Source organism: Mesoplodon mirus (assembly GCF_964341445.2).
Source record: "Mesoplodon mirus genome assembly, chromosome: 6".
NCBI classification, from domain to species: Eukaryota; Metazoa; Chordata; class Mammalia; order Artiodactyla; family Ziphiidae; genus Mesoplodon; species Mesoplodon mirus.
Window position 1 is genome coordinate 37,152,497 of NC_138982.1, and position 21,541 is coordinate 37,174,037.

Consider the following 21,541-nt stretch of genomic DNA (forward strand, 5'->3'; position numbering starts at 1 on the left):
CATCCACAGCATCGCCACCACTAACACAGCTTTTTTTTTTAAGCTGGTATTACTAAAAAGCTGATTTTTAAAACTGCTGTTCACAAATAACATCCACCCTTTACAATTATGTCATACCAGTAAATGTGTCTGTCTCTGTCTTTTGCTGATTTAATCAGGTGACCCCTTTAAGTAAGCAGAACTATGCTAACTGAGGCAATTTTTCTTTGTCAAAAGTCCTTGGTTGCAAATAATTGAGAAAGTGCCTCATAATAATAAGAGAGCTTGTAAAGAGTTGAACATAAAGCAGCTCCCCCTTTTCTAAGATCATTTTTTGAGGAAAAAATATCTCGCCTACTACCTGGACTCCTCACTACCTTCATTTCTTTCAGAGTAGAAATGAGGCTCCGTGTGAGTGACCCGGGTCCCCTCCTCCGAATTTTCTAGGTTTAACGGTGTAATCTTACTGAGTTAATGAAGTAGAAGATAGTGTGGGTATGACCAAGGTAAAAGGGGAGATACAGGTGATTAGACCAAAGATCCAAGTTCCCAAGAAGGCTCTAGTGGGAAGTTATTTTCATTCCATTCTAGAAACTGTTAGGAAATTATATCCCAATGGGGAGCTAAGGTATTTAAAGAGAGCCCCGTGTGTTTAGTATTTTGAAGAGAGGAAGTGGAGCCTTTGTAATGTCTTCAGCAGTCTTTCCATCAGTGGTTCTCAAAGTGTGGTCCCCGGACGAGCACTGCCTGGAAACTTGTTAGAAATGCAAATTCTAGGGCTCCACCCAGCTCTACCAAATCCAAAACTCGGGTGTTTTTATAAGTCCTCTGGGTGCTTCTGGTATGCAGTAAAGTTCAAGAACCACTGCTTTACAAAAGCATTATTTAGCACCCACTCCAGTGATTCCCAAACTTTGCCATACTTTAGAGTTATCTGGGGGGCTTTTAAACTCTGCAAGTCACATCCATACCAATTAAATCAGAATGTCTGGTGTGGGGCAGGGTGGGGGGTGAGAGCTAAACTTCAGTTGTTTGGTTCTTTAAGAAGCCCAGGTGATTCCACGGTGCAGCAAAGTTTGGGACCCACCCACCTACTGTGACCTCAAAGAGACAGATAAGATATATCTTATAGGAAGCAGAAAGGGAGATGTGCCATAAAAGAACAGAAAAAAATACTGTAGGGGTTCTTTGGAAGAAACTGGGATCCTGTTTTTAGAAAAGGTCTCCTGACTTTAAGAATCCCCCTTTCTGTCTCCCCATCCCCACTTGAAAGAATTCAGACTGGGTGCCTCTCACCACGCTACCGTACTGCAAGCCCCTCAAGAGGATGGCAGCTGTCAGCCGCTACCTGGAGCTGACCATCGAGCCTGTGCAGCAGGTAAGTGGCTGTGGGCCACAGCTGGGTGTCCAGAAGGGTGGGAGGTAGTCCTGGAAGGCTTCCTGGAGGAAGTGACATTTTAGCTGCAGGAGGGGCAGAATGAGGCAGGAAAGCCTGTAAAAAGAGGAAGGAACTCTCGGAGGCCTTGGTGGGGGAGGCCTTGGTGGGGGGCGGGCAGTGGCGGTCAGATGAAGGGGTGCTCGGAGATGAAAGGGTGGAGGCGAGGTAAGTGTGAGATCATCACACTGCGGAAGCTGACTATCGTCGGAGGGTGACGGGAGTCCAGGAGGTTTCAGGACTAGAGACTCGGGGTCAGACGTGCATTTTAGAGCCGTCACTCAGGCAGTGTTGGGGGGCAGACTAGGGAGTGGAGACTAGAAGCAAGGGGGTCAGTGAGGGACAGTTGTAAGTCCAGGAAAGACATGGTGTGGCCTGAACCAAGGCTGCAGCCGATGGAGAAGCAGAGCTGCAGTGGAGTCGGCAGGTAGAGCAGTGGGGGCAGCGAGGATGTGGTGGTGAGGAGGCCCGCGTGCTCCAGATGACTGCCAGGGTTCTGCACGGGGGGCCTTCAGGAGGAAGAGGGTTGGAGGGAAAGAGGCGACGAGAAGCCCACTCCATGTCCCACACCCCACTAAGTCGTTCCTGTCGAGGCTACAGCGACCTCCCAGTTGCTAAATCCCGGGGTCATTTCTGTCCAGTTGAGGTTCAACTGGTTTGGCTGCCTGCTTCTTCTGATTTCTGGGCCCCTCCCTGTCCTGGTTTTTCCGCCACCCTCCCCTCTGCAGGCTCCTCCTGGTGAGCGGACTTCAAGGTTGCAGTACCCCAGCTCCGCCTCAGGAGGGCTCCCTTCTCTGGGTACACTCTTCCAGTCCCATAGCCCTACCTGCCAGCTCTGGCTGATTTCCCTGGCCTGTGTCTCCATCCTTTTCCTCTCCTTCAGTTCCAGTCTTGGCTGCCCCACTACCTCTTCGTCCTCCCTCTTCATCGTCACCATGTGGCATCTCACACGTGCCGTGTCCAATACAGAATTCTGGATTTCCATGTCCAGACCGGCTCCTCTCCCCATCTTCCTCATGTCAGTAAGCGACACCACTGTCCGTGCAGTGGGTCAAACTCAGATTCCTCTCTTTCCCTCACTATACGCCCGTGCCCATATCACCCATTTGTGAGTCTTGCAAATACTTCTTTTAAAGTAGGTCCAACCTAGAGATGATCATACTGAGGGAAGTAAGACAGAGAAAGACAAATATCATATGATATCACTTATATGTGGAATCTAAAAAATATTACCCCCCAAAATTACAAATGAACTTATTTACAAAACAGAAACAGACTCACAGACGTAGAAGACAAACTTATGGTTACCAAAGTGGAAGGGTAGGGGCAGGGATAAATTGGAAGTATGGGATTAACAGATGCACACAACCATATATAAAATAGGTAAATGACAAGATTTTACTGTATAGCACAGGGAACTATATTCAATATCTTGTAATACGCTGTAATAGAAAAGAATTGGAAAAAAAGAATCTAGGTATATTCATATAAATATGTAGAAATGAATCACTTTGCTGTACACCTGAAACTAACACAATATTGTAAATCAACTATACTTCAATAAAGAAAGAAAAAAACAAGTAGATCCAGGAGCCTCCTAACTGGTTTTCCACTCACTGCTATTCTTGTCCCACCCCCTCCATTTACAACCAGTAACCAGAAGGGTCTCTTACAAATGTAAATGACATCTTGTTCCTCTTTGGTTTAAAACACTCCTCTGGCTTCCCATTTCATGCAGAATAAAATCTAATCTCCTGACACAGCCTCGCGCTTCCCCCCCCCCCCGCCACTGCCTCCTATTCTCCCCTCTTCACTAATCTCTGCACAGAATTTCTCTCCGTTCCTCTGCCTACATGCTCTTCCTCCTGATTTTTTGCATGGATGCTTCTCCCTTGTCTTTCCAATTTCAGTAAAAATGTCACCTTCTCCTTCCCCCACCACTCATTCTGTGGAAAACTTGCTTCCACCCCTCTGCCGTTTATTTTATTACCTTTTAAAATGCTCTGCAAAGCACTTATCGTGATCTTTTACTTTTGTTTGTTTTCTGTTTCCTGCTGGGATATAAACTTTGTCTCCTTCTGTCTTGTTTGCCAAAACCCTGGTGTGTCAGGTCACGGGCTCTCCGTACAGGTGTGTTTGGAATGCAGAGTGCAGTGATAGCCGCCCCACTGGGCTGCCCCTGGGACGTGCTGACGCTCAGACTTTGGGCCTGAGAGAGAGGTTTTACTCTTTGCTGTTGTTCCTTGGAAAGTGGGTGTAAATAACCTGTATGTGACGTAAGTGAAGTTCTGGGAGGTTTGGAGCACGCTTTCACGACTAAGAGTCCACTTCGGCCATTAAACTCTTCTTCTGTCCAGAGGGTGGGTGGGTGGGTGGGTGATGGGAAGCCCTGGGGAAAGCACAGGGAGCCCTGGCAGCATCGGGCCAACGCTTTGCACTAGAAATTTTTAAATCGTGGAACTTGTGAAAAATAATAGTGCAAAAGTTGCATTCACTTGAACCCTTCCAGTACCTGAATCTTGAGTGGATGCCCGCTGGAGAGCAGACTCCTTGAGAGAAGCCTGTGTTCCTCTTCCGTTCTCCTCCACTGAGGCCGGCCAGCACATTTTTGAGCAAATACTTCCATTCGGCCTCTTCCTTCTGTGTCCACCAGAGGGCGAGAGTTGCCTCCAAGACAGCTCCCAGCAGGGAGCCAGGAGCCCCGCCCTCTAGCCTGGGCAGAAGCCACCTCCCTGGGCTCTAGGGTCATCATTCGCATGGTGGTCTGTTTACTGAGGGCTAACGACTTGCCAGGCTCTGAGTAAATAATAACAGCCAACACTTCCATGATGCTTATTGTACTTACTGGTCACAGTGCTTGGAGTATTGGTCTAAGTGCTTTACATAGATCAACTCATTTAATCCAACAGCCAACCCTTGAGGTATTATGCTCACTTTACAGAGAAGGAAAATGGGGCCCAGAGAGGTTAAGCAACTTGCTCAAGGTCACATGGTTTGTTGGTGGTAGAACCAGGATTCAGACCTGTCTCTGCCGAGTCTGTGCCTTTGACCAAAATGCTATGCTGCTTCTTACTCGGCATGATGGCTGACACCAAGTAAGCGCTTGATAAATGGTTTTTACAATTATTAGCAACGCAGATTCTTATAACAACCTGAGGTAGATACTATTATTATTTCTATTGTCATTTATTAATAGTTAATTTTTTTTTTTTTTTTTTTTTTTTTTTTGCGGTACGCGGGTCTCTCACTGTTGTGGCCTCTCCCGTTGTGGACCACAGGCTCCGGACGTGCAGGCTCAGCGGCCATGGCTCACGGGCCTAGCCGCTCCGTGGCATGTGGGATCTTCCCAGACCGGGGCACGAACCCGCGTCCCCTGCATCGGCAGGCGGACTCAACCACTGTGCCACCAGGGAAGCCCTTATTATTCTTTTAAAATGAGGCACAGGGAAGATTAACTCACTTGCCCAAGATCCCATAGTTAGAAAATCACAGAAATAGGTTTCAGACTAATCCTGTCTGACTCTGGCACCTGAGCTTTTATAGAGAGGACATGCTTTTTATGCCTCCGTTTCATGCCACCATTTCATGCCTGCTGCATTAGCAAATTATTTTCTTTTTTTCATGAGAATGTCCCGGTGGGCATGTTGTGGTGATATTGGTACCCTGTTGCCATGTGCCTTGATACACGTCCTGTTTGATCTACCATCAGGAAGTGGGCAAAAGAGCACCACCAGAGTGGTGCTCACTCTTGCCAGCATCACCTCCCGAGCACTGGTCAAGGAGAGATTTTCCAAGAGATACAGCTGGGGTCAGGCTGAGCCTAGGAGGCCGAGGGTGTGGGGTCCTAGGAGTCAACAGCTTGCAGCATTTGAAAACTCCATTTTATCTGTTGACTCAGGTGTGGTCAGACCTGAGGAATTTATAGATTCTTTCCTTTTTTGTGGCCTGGGAGGCCTCTGCTGCCCCGCCTTCCCGCCCTCTCCCACCCAGAAAGCTGTCTTTGTCTCCTTTGTGGACTTTCCTCCCTTACAGCTGACTCTCACAGGGAACTGTGCCCTTGACCCTTCCGGGGCTGGAGCCCCGCGTGATTTGGGGACCAGTACGAGCAGCTGTTCTTCTCATGTGTCCAGGACGTTTACTAAACCTGAGCCCCATGACACCAGTTCAAAGGAAGCAAGGCAGGGATTACCAGCCCCTTCTATAGATTAGGAAACTGAGACTCAGGAGGATAAGTTTTTTGCCGAGGTCATGTGGTTAGTTGGTGGAAGATACGGTCCAGAAGGTGGGTTATTCCCCCTGTGCTGTGTCAGTGGGATGGCTGCCCGGCTCTGAGCCCAGCCCAGAGCCTTGAGGATCTCTGGGGAAACCCCTGTGAGGCCTGTGGGAGGGAGCTCTCTTCTGAGATAGATGGACAGACAGACAGACAGGTAATCTCACAAGTTTCTTCCTCCCTTAACCCTTCCCAACTCACTCTTATAGGCTGCTGGCGGGTGCGTTGGTTGAGCCTCTATGGAGCACACTTTGGGCAAGAGCTATCCAAATTACAAGTGCTCGTGCCCTCGGATCCAGCAAGTCCACTTCTAAGAATTTATCCTTTATATCCTGAAATTTTAATGTACAGTATAATTTACTGCAGCCAGGATTGATTGTAAAAGCAAGAGACTGGGAATATCCTAAACGTCCATCAGCAGGGGACTGGTTTAAATAGATTGTGAACATCTGTACAATGCTACCAAAAAAAAAAAAAAACTGCTACAAAACTATTTCTAAGGCATGTTGTTAAGTGAGATAAAGCAAGATGCATAAGAGAGTATAGAGTGTACTACCGTTAGTGGAAATGGGGGAAATGTGTACATGCGTTTGCTCGTGTGTGCACAGACTCTTGGGAAGGACACACACAGGAGGGCCGGCTGCCTCTGAGGAGGAGCTGGGTGGCCGCAGGAGGAGGGTGGAGGCGGCTGCGTCCTCTCGTGCCTTTTGAATGCTGAAGCACGTGGATGCTCTGACAGTGCAAAAAAACAAAAGATGCCAACCAAGTCTCCTGCCTGCTCTTCCCCGCACACCTTGCAGGCGAGCTGCAGTGCCACCAGGCTGCCTGGAGATGGACAGACAAGCACGGGAGCCACGTCCCTGCAGGAGCCCCCCTCGTACCCTCCGGTTCAGGTCATCCGGGCGCATGTGTCCTCCAGTAGCTCCTCCCAAGTCTCCTCCATCAACTCTGACCTCGAGGTAGGTGCTGTGTCCGCCGGCAGGTGCGCGGGTCCTCCTTCACGCCTGCTTGCCGGTGCCTCTGTGGTGCCTGCACTGCTCTGTTCTCCTTGGCCCACGCCAGCCTCATGCCCGCTCAGTAGTGAATAAGCATCTGCCTGAGAACTTTCCCACGCTGTCCGCGCTGAGGAGAACTTTCCACAGTCAAATGAGTCATGGAAACACTGCACGCTGAATCACGGGGCCCATTCAAGTCTTACAGAAATAAATGCTGACTAACACACTTTTTAAAAAGTCTTGGGCTTCCCTGGTGGCGCAGTGGTTGAGAGTCCGCCTGCCGATGCAGGGGACACGGGTTCGTGCCCCGATCCCGGAAGATCCCACATGCCGCGGAGCGGCTGGGCCCGCGAGCCATGGCCGCGGAGCCTGTGTGTCCGGAGCCTGTGCTCCGCAACGGGAGAGGCCACAGCAGTGAGAGGCCCGCGTACAGCAAAAAAAAAAAAAAAAAAAAAAAAAGTCTTGGTGTTTTCCAAACCCATTTGACCATGGAAGCCTTTCTTACCCCCCAAGGAGCACCAGGCTGTTCCCTGTGGTGCTGTCAGGGTCATACACAGGGGCCCTCAATGGGCATTGTGCCTGGCACTTTCATAAGCTTTGCCTCATTTTGAATTTTTGGATCTTTGAACAAAACACATCACATTTTGGATACCGGAAATGGGTCTAACTCTCAGGTCTACGGTCCTGTCACTCTCGGCCCAACAGCTGTGGCTCCCAGCCCTGGTCAGGAGGAAGTTTCCCTTTGTCTGTGGCAAGTGAGAACAAGGACAGCATAGTGGACAGGGGGTACCAGCGGGGGGAGGGACCGTCCTTCTTTCTGGGTTTGTTGGGGTCTCCCACTCTTTTGATATTTAAATGCCCTTTCTTGAATTGACGATAACAGGAAGTGCTAAGTTGCTGTTGAGGGTTTGGTGTTGGTCTTAATGGCCTTATTTGGCAAAGTAATCAATCATCTGTCCTGACTCAGTCCCCCAAATTCATTCAACTCGTAGTGGACCCTGAAATCCGAAAGACTTAGAGCCCCTGATCTGCGGGGTAGAGTTCAGATCCCTTAGTGTGGGGTTCAGGCCTTGCGCACCTGCCCCAGCCTCGTGCCCCTCCCCTGCCCTCACCTACATGTCTTCCTTGGCTGTGGACTCTTCCCTCATCCCCAGGGCTCTGGACCTTTCTTCCTGGGATTTCCTCTGGCCCAACTGCCGTGTGTCAGAATCCTACCCAGATGCCACCTGCTGTGTGAACTCCCCTCCCCTCCACGTACACACCAGAGATTAAAGCCTCCTTCCCTTGGGTGCCCAGAGCATACACCTCTCTTCCACCCCTGCTGTTGTTTGCCGTGTAGCCTGAGGGCTGCAGGGACCTGTCTCCCCGGCCAGGCTGTGCACAGGCTTTTAGGTCTAGGGGCCTGGGCTGCCCTCATCTTTATCTCTTGATTCTGGAACACACACAGCTGGTCATTGAGAGGTGGGTTTTGAGGGAGAAATTCCGCTCCAGACCAAGGACCATTTGGTGTCCGTGTATCCCCGAGTCCTTCATTTGGTGCTGTTTACTTCTTGGATCTGGTCTCAGAATGTGTCGGACAACCCAAGGCGCATGGCTTGGCAGCCCCGAGCCAGCAGTCGGGGCAGAGCCTAAGGCTAAGGGGAGAGAGGGAGAGTGTGTTCAGTGAGGGGAAGGGACAGTTGAGTTGGTGAGATGGGGGGAGGGGGCTTGGGGAGGGCGGGAAGTAATCTCACTCTGTGGGAACCCTCAACTGAGCTGAGGATTGGACAGTGACCTTGAAAAATTCAGAAATTTGTCTCTGTGGCTGTTCTGGGCCGTTTCTGTGTTTTGCAGTCCTTTTTCTCCCTCTCCTCTATTCGCTCGTTCCTTTTAAATTCCAAGGGCACAGGGTCACGCTCATACAGGAGGCAAATGGAGATGAATGCTTTTGCCCTTGTTAAACAAGGGGTATATTTTTAGAAGCCCAGGTGCCCCCATCTACCCCACCCACCCCCTCCAGAGCCCCCAGCACAGCCTCCTACTTCATTCCCCAAAACACCCATACGCTACACATGACAAAGCGCTGAGTCCCGATTGGAAGTTACTTAGAATCTCACTGAACACAGACACTGAGGAAATGTGAGCAGGGGACAGTGTAGCTTGTCAGGCTTGTGGCCCATCCGGCCTTCTGGTAATCTATATATTCTCTCTCTAATCTATATATTCTCTCTTAAAAGTAATACACGTTTATTGTAGAAATTTTGGGAGATGTAAAGAAGAAGATTAAAGTTAAGCCACAAGCCTATCAACCATCAGCTGCCTCAGGGTGGTGGGATTGGGTGGGCTCCCCAGTTTTTCAGAGCAATATTCCTTAAAAGTTCTGGCTCCTTGATGGCTGAAGGGGAGCAAGAGGGTGTCTCTTAGCCGACGAGTGTGACACTGCATGTCACCCACCTGTTTGGGTCACTCATTCAGCAAACATGTTCTAAGGGGGGGATTTGAAAGAAAAATGCATGAGGGCAGGGGGGCTGGCCTGACCCACCACACACGGTGGGGGGTACTTGGTAGATTGGTCACAGTCTGATCATGGCCTTGCTCCTCCAGACCACACCTCCAAGGGACTGAAGCCGGGCCCCAGGTCATCACCTCTTCTGGTTTGTGACTTCTCTTACTCCCAAGATGGATTGCACAGTTCAGATATTTCCTAACACTGTGCTGAGACACCCAGGGCATCTGTCTGTACTCTCTGGCTACAGTCCGTCTGTGTCTTTCGCCAGCCAGCTGGGCTTCTGCTTGACCCGCGGGTCCATAAGTGAATGCTTGCGCCTCCCACTCTGGAGGCCTGGGAGGCACTCTTTGTCGCTAAGGTGTTGTGTTTGTCACCTCTGTGGTCCTTTGTGACTTAACTCTCAGAGGGTGCTTTTGTGTCCATGTCCTTGGGGCACATACCCACAGGTTTGGAGACCTACTTCCTGCTGTGCTGGGAGAGGTGGAGAGAAGAGAGGTCCCTCAACACCACGACATACACTGTATCCACAGCACTCAGCTCACTACGCGTTTTTTAATTCATTGCTCACAGTGACTGCGTGTGTGTCATGAGGCAGGCGTGGTATGTTCTATACTTTACAAACACTGTTTGGTATAGTCCTCCTAACAGCCCTGAGGCAAGTACCTTTAAATATTCTTGTTTCCCAGAAGAGGAGACTGGGATTCATTGAGTTTAAGTAACCTGCCCAAGAAATCATCATCATCATCATCATCATCATCATGATCGTCATCGTTATAATTGGCAGACCTGGGGATTTGAACCCAGCTCTGTCTGGCTCTGAAACCCTGTTGTTACCCACCACACCCCACTGCCTCGGCAGGAACTACCCAGGGCCGAGTTTCTTATCTATCATTCCCATTTTACAGATGAGAAAACTCTCTCCACAGGACTCTCTCCACTCACCTATGCGCTTCCTGTGTTCTCAGGCAGGGTCCTGTCTAATAGACAGGATAAAACATTGGGATTTACAAGGAATTCCAGTGATGCAGAACACCCACGAAAAGAGGGGAAGCAGAGACAGATAAGGCATGGGAGCTTGAGTGGAGGGAGAACTGGGTCATTTTCACCTTTTCTCAAGTGTCCACTGGATGGGCTGGTCAGGGCACCAGACTAATGGCAGTGGAGCCTGAATGTGACCCATGACTCTGTAGAGAGGCCATTTGCGTGGGCTGTGCGGATTTCTGGACGTCTCCACAAGACAGGGCACACTCCACGGAGACTGTGCACCTACTCACTCAGCCACTCGACACCAGGCAGCCTGTCTCCTGACACAGCCGTCCGAGAGCGTTCTGAACACATGTAGAGGAAGGGTCACTGGCTCATGGTCTGTGGGTGGGGGACCAGGGCCCAGAGGGAGCAGGGCTTTCCGGAGCGGCCCGCTCACTTGCCAGGGCAGCCAGCACCTGTTTTATGAGTGCAGGGTCGACATTCCCTCAGTGTTGAGACTGCTCCTGTGCCTTTTAAAGGTTTTTTTTTTCCTCCTAGCCTCTGAGATGCAAGAAAAGATTGAGTCCAGCTTTGTGTTTAGTCATTTTTTCCCTTCTGTGCTTCCTAGCAATGCCATTGAAGCTTTGTAGGAATTCTGCAAGGAGGCTGTTTCTGTCAACAGAAGAAAGTCTGCATGTTGAGAATGACTGTGCCTGGAGCTGGCTCAGTGTGTGTGTGTGTGTGTGTGTGTGTGTGTACAGAGCCAAACACCAGACACCAGACTGCTGTCTGAAGAGGCTCGCGTCCCAGGCCCCCGTGTCCTGCTAATTCTGTGCCTAAGGCTCTTGACAACCAGGACTGCTTGTTCCCTCTCCAGACCCTGCTTCCAGCACCAGCAGACCAGGACACAGTCCCTTGGATGTTTGTCATTCTTAAAGCCAAATCCTTCTTTCAAGGAAAAAACAATTAATTAGTTAATAAAAAGAATACACACCCACACACTGACTCTAAAAGTGCTAATTTTAGAAGTAAATATATATAAGTATGAAGAAAGAGGCCAGAAATTTCTAATAGGTCCCAAAGACGAGAAATTAAGTTCAGGGCATGGTATCTGCCCTGCACAGATCTGTGTGCCCCTATGTGCTCTGCAGCAGTGAGAGATGGTGCGTCTGGAAATGGGTGGACAGTCAGCTAGTTCCCCTGGGGGTAAGGAAAGACTGTACTGGGACCCCCAGGGCAACGGGGCTGAGCAGGAGAGAGAGGGCTGACCAGGGGTCGGGTGGACACTGGCTTGTCCAGGCTCTCGCTGACCTGCCAGGCGGCCTTGGCTCTGCCTGGACTTCTTGGGTTTTAGTTTCTCCCTCTGTAAATGGGAATCAGGAGACCTGCCCTACTTACATTACGGAGTGATTCTGAGGATCCAATGGGGGTGCTGCTGGGGCCCTGCAAGCCTGCCGATGGCGCTAGATGCGGTGCAGTGGACAACGGGCTGCAAGTGGGCTCGGACACCTACGCTGGCCCTGAGAGCCTTTGAACCAGGCGACGCCGTTCATTTCTCTGGACTTGCTCTGTAAGTGGAGATAATGAGCTCAGGGAGCTGGTGAGGCTCTGACAGAGCACTGTTCCCGCAGATGCTGAGCTTTGAACTGGGCCATCTTTCAGGTCCCATTTAGCAAGTGACCTTAAGTGAGCAAGTGTGCTGGGGGAGTTAGGCTGAGGTTAATGACACTGAGTCAGTTCTTAGAAGCGGAAAGGCTTCCATCAGGAAAACAGCAGGGTCAACCACCAGCAAAAGGGGCTGCTGTGTCTGCCTGGGTGCCACTCAGAAAACCTCTTCTGGCTTCCGCAGTCTCTAGAAGCATTTCCATCACGCTGCGTGAAATCCAGGGAGGAGCTCCTGACTGAGCTCCTGCCTCCGTCTCCTCTCCTTTCAGTGCTGTCCTACCCAAGATCTTCCCAACACTCGATCAGCCCCATGGCCTTCCTGCTCTAAGGCCCTCTGTGGCTCCTTACTGCTTACAGTGTATGTCCAGACCCCTTAGCCTGACCTCTAGGACATTTCATTGTCTGGTTCTGGGCTAACTCTCCAGGTTTTCTTCTGCACCTCCAGCCAGCTTTCCCTTCTCTGGGTTCCTTTGCTCATCTGTCTTCTCCTGCCCTTCAAGGCCCTGGCTAAATCCTGCTTCCTCTGGGAAGCCTTCCCTGTGTTCCTGAGTAGGGTTGCTAGATTTAACAGGCAAAAAATACAAGAGGCCAGTGAATTTGAATTTCAGATAAACACACCTATACTAAAACATTATTTGTTATCTGAAATTCAGATTTCACGGGGTAATCTGTGTTTTATCTGCAGCAGCCCTGCTCCTGAATTCAACTTGATCATGGCCATTTCCCAACCTTCCCTGGGCCACTTCTTCAGTTCTGAGCAGCATGTGAATAGCACAATTTCTTCCAAAAAAATCAGGAACATACAATGTTTTATGTCAATTATATCTCCTGTTTTAATGGGAAAAAATAATTTAAAAGAAAATCAGGAACAGGAGCCAAGGTTGCCAAGACCTTTCCCACTGGTGGTCTTGGAGTTTGGCCTAAATACAGTATTTGCATCTCCTTGTGAGTGGAGTTCAGGGGCGCTCGCTCCCAACCCTTGCTGCCCACCGTTGTAATACATAGGGCTTCATCTCGGCTTCCCCTTCATCCAAACCTTGGGATGTCCCTGCAGTGAAACTGTCATCCTTATAAGGGAAACCGGCCCAGTGTGGGTCAGAACTTCTCTCTCACTGATCCAGTTCACCATGGGCCTTGCATACAACACTCCACGGCCTGTGATCCATTTTTCCTCACATCCCATTTTCCTCACGACAGCCCAGGAAGGAAGAGCTGAGTGGGGAGTTTGGGCTGGTAGAGAGGAGGAAAGAAAGTATGGGAGGTGAAACCGTGCTTGATCCAGAGTAAGTGCTATAGAACTGCTTAATTAACTAACTAAAGAAATTGAAAGGATGAGATTTTTGAAGTGTATGGTGTTAAGATTTAAAAGCCTGTAAGGTACTAGGAAAATCAAAAAGGAAATCTACTTGATGAAATCTAAGATGGAACTATAGCTGGTGTGTATCTGGCCAGTCTCAAAACTTTATGATCAGAAAAAACAAAAAACCTTTATAATGGGTCCTGAGTCCAACACCATTTCACCTCCGCCATCTTGGGGAAGTCACTTCTCCCCAGATATAAGAGGAGGGAGTTGAACAAATGGTCTCTGAGGGCCCATCCAGCTCCCAGTCCTAGAAAGTGACCCTGTTTCCTCAGTGGCTGAGACACACCTCAGAGTCTTCAGGAACAAAGGAGAACTTACCACATGCCCTGTGGACAGGGGCCTATAGGTTGCTTCTTGGTTTCAGAAGCACGAAAAAGTGTGCTTTTAGAAATGAGGTGAATTGAAACCCTACATGCTGTGGTTCACGGAGATGATGGAATTGTGGTCCTAAAGACAATTCAAGGATATGTGGAAATGCTCACTATATTTGAAGAGAGAAAAGCCATTTGCATAATTTGGGTGTGTGTATGTGTGTGTGTGTGTATTTCAGAGGGCTATTCAATAACTGTTCATAGAGGCCCTCTTTTAGGGATAGAATTCTGGGCAATCTTTATTTGGGGTTTTGAAAATAATTTCTATACAAAAATGAACAAATTTTGCTCTTGAAAGAGGGAAAAGACTACACAAATGTTTATTTATTTTTACTTCTTTGTGGGGGGTGGAGAGAGACCTCAGTTACAAAGATTTGGGTTAATTGTATTCCTTAGGCACATTATCATTAGTTTAGAAAGTAACTTTAGAAAGAAATCCTGGCTACTACTTCCACTAGAGGGTACTCTTCTGAAATTTTAGATTGCTTGTGATGCTGAAGATTTTGGAAAGGTTTCAAGGTTTCATTTCAAATTCAGTTGGAGGACTCTTAAACTTCTTTATTTGTTTGCTTGTCTTTAAATACACGTTTTCTTTTGGAATAATTTTAGATTTACAGAAAAGTTGCAAAGGTAGGACAGAGAGTTCCTGTATACCTTCACCCAATTCCCTCTAATGTTAACATCTTGCACCACCATGCTGCATTTGTCCACACAGAGAAATTAACATTAGTACATTACTATTAACTAAAGTACAGACTTTATTTGGGTTTCACCAGTTTTTCCATTAATGTTCTTATTCTTAGCATATTTTCTTTCATCTCTCTTTTTATTTCTATTACATTTGCAGAACGTATGTAACTTTTTCCACCCGTGTTGTCATCAACATTTCCGTCTTTTGCAGTGTGTGTGGAAACATCATTTTTAGTAATTTTGTGTGTTCTCCATTTAATCTTTTTTTTAGTTTATGTTCTCCCCAGCAGGATGTCATTAAAAGATGAATGCTATGGAATTATCACAGTTTTGTTAGGTATTAATGGCATTGTGCTTAGGATTTTTCAAGTCCTTATCTATGAGATACATACTGAAGTATTTACAGATGAAATTATTTACTTTAAAATACTTCCGCAAATAAAAAATTGGGGGAGCTAGAGCAAATGAAAGAGAATATGTCCACAGGTGTTCATTAGATTATTCTTTTGCTTTTGCGTATGACTGAAAATCTTATAATTAAAAAGTTGTTCAAAAGAAAAAGGCATGGTACAGCTGAAGTCAGTGGTGACTCAAGTTTTCTAGGTCCATTCTGTCCTCCCGTGGAATGGGGGAAGGAGTTCATAGGTACCAGGCTGGAAGCATGTGACCTGGAAGGGGTGGGTGGGAGAGGGAGGGAAGAGGCAGAAACTGGGGAGACGACTGTCAAGCTTCATTTCTGCCACCCACATCCCCATATCCTCCCCTCCCTCCTGCAGCGGCCACCACATCCTACCCAGCAGGGGGCAGGGAATTCTTGTGGGGGGCACTGACCAAGGACCCAGCTTTGGTGCCCCTTCCCTGCCCTCCTCAGTTTCAAGGTGGGACCTCTGCCCTTCACCTCCAGTTTGCCAGGTGCCCTGCCACTGAGCTTGGGGCCCAGCTCTGCCAGCACAGCCTGGGTCAGACCTCTGTGCCTGACTCCACCCCTACCTCCAGCTCTGACCCAGAATGGGACTTGTGCAGGCCTCAGAGCAGAGCCCCATCTCTGGGCTAGCACAGTTATCAGTGGACAAATAGAGGTGCTCAATAAAGTTTTTATAATCTTAACAGATACACAGCTGCACACACGCATGCACATACAGATTCACGTAACAGACTTGCTGAGTGCATTCCGCCAGCCCTGGCAGTCCTGAAGACTCAAAGTTGAGTCAAACTGCAGCCCTCAAGGAGCTCAGAAAAACCAAACAAAAGCAAACAAACAGAAGTTGTTCAAAATGGAAATTTTAAAAGAATTGAACAGTAGGGGCTTTGTTTCAATGTGACAATAAAGCCAAATCCTGTGTACTGGCAGCAGTTCAGTAATAGACATACACAGATCAGTATAACAGACATTTGCAGATTCATAGCTTATGAATACACACACACACCACACACACACACACACACACGTGTCCTGGGCACTACAGGAGGTGCTGGACGAATGAGAGGAGACAGTGACACTACCCTTCAAGAACCTGAGCCAGACATATTTGAGGCTTGGGGTGGAACCAACCGTGCAGTAAAGGCTGATTAAATATGAATCTTGGCTGGTAGCAAATACCCCATAGTTTCAAGATGAGGATTTTATTTGCATCTCTCTTTCTTAGTTTTATGGGTTTGAGTTGACTCATCTCAGCCATGTGGTTAATAAACGGAATCTTTATTATTATGATTATGCCTAATAATAATTTCTAATAATAGTAATTTAAAAATCTGCATAGATGATAATTTTTTCAAGGACCTGTAGCCCTTCATAATTATCACAATTATCCTACTGACCATTTAACTAAGTTGTAGCCACTAGTAGCTGCTGCCTTTTTGCTTGCTGAAGTCAGTTGTTCCTTTGCCTCCGGACCAGCGGAGGGCCTGCCTCCTGGCTCACTGAGCAGACAGAGGCTGGCGCTGATCTCTGCTCTGTGATGGTGGCAAAATCTAGTCAACACTTTTTTTTTAATCTCTCTTTTTATTCTGCAGCAGAAGTATTGGGAAGCCCTAAACTCGGAGCAGGTATGGACAATCGTGCTCTCTCTTTATTCCACAAGGGACTTCCTGTGGCTTGATTTCAGTTCCTGTTTTTGTGAGCCCCCCTTGGATGGCTGGGCCCATGCCAAATTCCTCTAGGAAAAAAAAGAATTTGAAAATGAGAGGAGAGCCTGAAAGTCGAGGGTTTTCTCCAGGCTCTCCATTTCAGAGTTCTTTCTGCTTTGTCCAAACCGTCTAGTAGGGGCTCAGAGAAGATGCATAACCCAAGGAAGAAACTTGCTAGGAACAAAAGTTTTTGAACAAGAGGAAGCCCAGCAGGTCACTAATGGTAGTGGTGCCGGGAGTGGCTGCAGGAGTTGAGATCAACATTCCCCTATGTTGTCATTGTGAGACCCTGGGCAGCTGGCCGCTGTCTCTATGCCCTCCTCGCCTCCAAGTGACAAATAAGCACATGATTCATGACAGCCACTTGTGCCTGTCACCTCCCAGGATTTTTTTTCTGATAAGAGAGTAGATTATCTTTTGCTCAAATTCTCTGAATGCCTGGATTCCAGTGATGTTTTTATTACTTAAAATGACATTTTAAAACACAATATTCTGGGAATTCAGAAGGAAGAGATTTAAATTGTTTTCGAAGGCTTAATCCACTTTAAAGAGTGCACCTGACCAGGGTGGTGGGCTGTTCCTGTTTGCCGGCAGCGGAATTGGTCAGGAGTAGCAAGGGTAACTCTTAAGAAGACATTTTAGGAGCTGGAGCTGTGGTTCTGACACATCAGGGCGGCTAAGAACCACCCTAGGAGCTTGTTCAAATGCCAAGCCTTAGGTCCCAACCCACAGATAGGGTCTAGGGTGGGTCCCCAGCATCAGTCTTTTTTTTTTTTTTTTTTTTTTTTTGCTGTTGTGGCCTCACTGTTGCCCCTGCCCCAGAGCAGGGGCCACAAAGCAGCCCTGTCTGAATCCCCTGCCACTAGAGGGAGTATTGGCCCAACACTTCTAGAAAACGGGGTCCTTGCGGGCAATTCAGTGGAGGGACACAAATAAATCTTTGCCGACTTTCTGCTGTAGCTCACGAGCGTTCACACCGACGCCTCTTACAAGGTCAGCTGTTTAGCTAAACATGAGCTCATGTTGTGGCCTCACTGTTGTGGCCTCTCCCGTTGTGGAGCACAGGCTCCGGACATGCAGGCTCAGCGGCCATGGCTCACGGGCCCAGCCGCTCCGCGGCATGTGGGATCCTCCCAAACCGGGGCACGAACCCATGTCCCCTGCATCGGCAGGCGGACTCTCAACCACTGCGCCACCAGGGAAGCCCAGCATCAGTCTTTTTAATGAGCACCCTGGGCCCTCCTGGTGACACTGGCCCAGAACTGAGATCTAGAACGTGGGTCTCCACTTGAAAACAGAATTCATCAAAAAGCACACTGTCCATTCTCAGAGAATGGAACAGGCCCCCATTTCCACTACTAGGCAACTGGGTCTCGGAGGCTGAGGGGCCGGGGAACTCTTTTACTTGGGATCTCTGATACGTCTGGAAGGAATTTGCTTAGAGGTGTCCGCCCAAGTCCACATCCACAGGTAGATGAGAAATTAGCACACATGTTCCTGACACAGCCCCAGACACGTACAAGGGGCTGAGCTGCACCAACAAAATCAGCTCAGTCCCTGGCCTGCAAGGTGACTGGGGATGAGGTGGTCTTTTTAACGTGATGCTGTTTTTCATGACCAAGTAGTAGAACTCAGTTCAGTTATGAGCAGTAAATCAGTAGTTGAACGGAACTCTCTTTCTGTTGGAAACAAAGCTACAATTTGTGTTTTATAACTAGTGGGTGTGGGCATTATCTTTCAGTGGCTCAGGGAGCCTTGAGGACCTTGTCCTGACCCTCTAAGGACTGGACTGTTTGATTCTGCTCAGGTTTGAGTAGCTGGTGGAACACTTTTCTTGGAGTGCATGTCCATGCCTGGCTCTATTTTCTTGCCCAAATAGATTGTCTGGCCCAGGCTGACACATCCTATGTGGCCTTTGCTTGTTGTTTCCTGGGTCTTGTTGTTTCCTGGGTCAAATGCAACCTTATGACTCAGAATCACCAGTCATAGAAACTCAGAAATGAGAGATCGTATTATCTAGTTGCTGATTCAGCCTCCCAATTTACACATGGAGAAATCAAGATCCAGAGAAGAGAAAGCAAGTTAGTGGCAGAAAGAGGACCTGAGCCCGACCCCTACTTGCCTTTGTGGCTAGAATCACTAAAGATGATGCCCTTGCTCTTGGCCCACGTGAAAAGCTCTCTCTTTTAGAGCAATAGGAGGATTTTGTAAACAGCTTCATCAGTGCTTGTGTGCTCACCTATTTTTTTTTCTTTTAACCTTTTTTTTTTTAACCCCTGCGCATTTCAATTTCCCATACTTGTCTGAGTCAGAGTGATGAAATATTCAGTGGCAGTGACCACCACTCTGGATTAGGTTTTAAATGTTTGTTTTTGACAAGTCTGCTGACCTCAGGTTTAGAGGAAACACCATGTGGGGGTCAAGGGCAGACCAGTGCCCTGCTCCTAAGAAGCTCTGTCATCTACCTGAGAGGACAAGGTGGACACCCAGGGCAGGGCTGCCCATGCTCAGCTGCAAACCAGTGGTACAGGCAGTATAGAGAAGCGGGGGAAAGCTCAATGGGTGTCAGGATAGGTTTCTTGGAAGAGGAGGAACTTACCTGGGCCATAAAGAATGGGTTGAGTTTGCCTGGTCTTTTCCAGGAATGAGTTAGGCAGGGAGGTGGGAATTCTCAGGATAAAGGGAACATGACTGAGTCTCACTAGAGAAGGACTTGGTGAAGAGGGGGGAACAGAGAGTAGGAGGGGAAGTAGGGCTGGTCTGTTCAGGGTGGCTGTCCATTAATTCCTTGATTTAAAGTTATACTTGCCCTGTTAGGTCCTAGAAACACAGACCTGGTTAACTTGTCCTTACCTGTTTGTTCTTGTCTGTGTCTGGGCCATGAGAACCAGGATTGGAGCTGTTGTTGGGGAAATTGTAAGAGATGGGAAGGGCCTATTCCACCAAGGTACCTCTTGTGTCTTTTCTCCACAGTGGGATCCTGAAGACGTAAACCTTGGAGGGAACAAAGACAACACGGAGATATTCAGACCCCGGGTGCACAGGTGGTCTATGAAGCCAGTGGACTTGACCTCTGTTAAGTAACACTTTCTGGAGCCAGCTCAGCAGCTCAGAGCCCAAGGTCAAGGTTTTGTCAGGAACTGAGCAGGGATCAACCTGCAGAGACAGCCATGGCAGGAATTAAAGCTTCTGCCAAGGCCACCCATGAAAGTGAGGAACCAGGAGCTGTCACGGAGCTTGGCTGGTCTGCACCATGGCTCAGAATGGAGCTAAGACCTTGGGCCCTGTGGACAGACCTGGACACAGCCAGAGTTTGTTCTGAAAATTCGAAGTTCACAAACCAATCTTGCTTTGAAATATAATCTAAAATAGTTTAGCCTCTCTTTTCCCTTTCCCTTTGGATTCAACCCTACTCTGAATATCTGCTACAGATGAGTTGATCTAACAAACAGCTAAATGTTTGGATCTTAGTAAAGCCCCACTCCGTAAGACCTGGCTAAGCCTAGAGAGGGGTGGGCCCACGTTTGGGGGGTTTGGGACACAGTCACAGGTTCTGATGGGACCTGGCTCCTGCCCTCCAGTCACCCACTTGAGTTTTCTGCTGGAAGTTGAGAGAGGACTGTTTGATCAACTAAGTGTTTGCAAGGTCACTGGTATTGCAAGGGTGAGCAAAGCAAAGTGCTCTAGGTACCAGGACTTGCTCCTCCAGCCTGGCCCAGTGTGTGCTGGGCTAGGGTCTGCAGGTGAAGGGAACTGTCTGCTTCAGGAGGTAACTGAAAGCATGCAAAGGCTAAGAGGCATGGTGGGAGGGGCTCAATTCAGACACCGAAATCCCCTCTCAGGATTATTTTGGAGCTACGGTGGGAGGAACGTTGGAATGAATAAATCCTGATTGAGTGCACTGAAGCATCTCACCATGGAGCACAGAGATACGTCTGAATCCCAGCACAGCCACAGAAGTTGGCCACCAGGGGACCTGGGAGAAATGCCAAGAAACACAGCTCTGCTTCTGGCTGGCCCCTGGCAGCCTGTGTGACTCAGCTGCAGCTGCCCAGTTGCTCCTGAGGGGTCGTGCAAGTCCCAGCAGCATGAAAGAGGGGGTGCCTCAGGGAAGCAGGTTGTTCCACAGGCCTCTGCATAGATTCCAATCCCCTGCATGATCTCTGAACTAGAAGTGAACCTAAAGCCACCCTATTTATCCAACTGCTTTGGACCCTGGTTGTCTTTTTTTTTTCTTCTTTTTTTTTTTTTGCAGTACGCGGGCCTCTCACTGTTGTGGCCTCTCCCGTTGCGGAGCACAGGCTCCGGACGCGCAGGCTCAGTGGCCATGGCCCACGGACCCAGCCGCTCTGCGGCATGTGGGATCTTCCCGGACCGGGGCACGAACCCGCGTCCCCTGCATCGGCAGGTGGACTCCCAACCACTGCACCACCAGGGAAGCCCCCCTGGTTGTCTTTTAATGGAGTTTGCTAAAGTCAATTTTGCTTTGTGACCTTAATCACTGAAGCTGTACTTTGAGGGAAGATGAAACTTTTAACTGGGGACAGGGTGGGGGTTGGGAGAACATTCCAGCAGATGAAACCACACAGAGGATTGGAAGCAGGGAAGGGGGGAACCTAGCTAAGGAAAGAGGACTCTGATGTGGCCAGAATGGGTGTAGGGGGTGGGTGAAGAGGCTGAAAAGGAACCTGGGAGTTGGTGCTTAATTCTGTGGCTGACTGGTAGCTATTGCAAGATACAGAGTAGGAAGCTGACTGACATGCCTCAGGTGGGCCACAGCTGATTGGGGAGTTTTACATCCCTACAGCCACAACTTTTCAAGAAGCAGAAATGTACAGTCATGGATACAGTACCAACTTGGGGAACATGTTTAATTTGATTAGTAACAGCAGGGCAGGAGGAGGGCTCATCTTTGGAAACGCAGAAGGCCTGGGGATAGGATGACATCCCTGGAGTGTGTCTTTAGCACATCGCCCCTCCCAACGGGAGGCCGGCTCGTGTCCCTGGGGCACCAGAAATTGGCTGGATCCTAATGGAAATGGCTATTCACTCAAGAATATCAAATGATCTCGCTGACTTTGCACAGCACAAACTACTTGAGCTCCAGATGTTAACCATCTCTCTAGATCCCATCGTCCCTGCCTCTTCCTTCACAAACCAGTTGTTACCAGTTGTTACTCCATGGCATGTGG

General features: G+C 48.7%; 1 protein-coding gene across 2 annotated transcripts in view; it reads left to right on the forward strand.

Annotated features, from left to right (window-relative positions):
- The window catches only part of TMEM44 (transmembrane protein 44), a 35,128-nt gene extending 14,878 nt beyond the window's left edge, over window positions 1-20,250 (forward strand). Inside the window, exons 8-11 of one of the 2 annotated variants that reach the window (XM_082626054.1) lie at window positions 1,253-1,357; window positions 6,485-6,643; window positions 16,236-16,268; window positions 19,323-20,250. In XM_082626054.1, coding sequence (XP_082482180.1) covers window positions 1,253-1,357; window positions 6,485-6,643; window positions 16,236-16,268; window positions 19,323-19,433 — 408 coding nt within the window. In that variant the 3' untranslated portion in view covers window positions 19,434-20,250. The remainder of the gene's footprint in view (window positions 1-1,252; window positions 1,358-6,484; window positions 6,644-16,235; window positions 16,269-19,322) is intronic. The other variant, XM_082626055.1, reaches the window with a different exon arrangement.
- The last annotated feature ends 1,291 nt before the right edge of the window (window positions 20,251-21,541 follow it).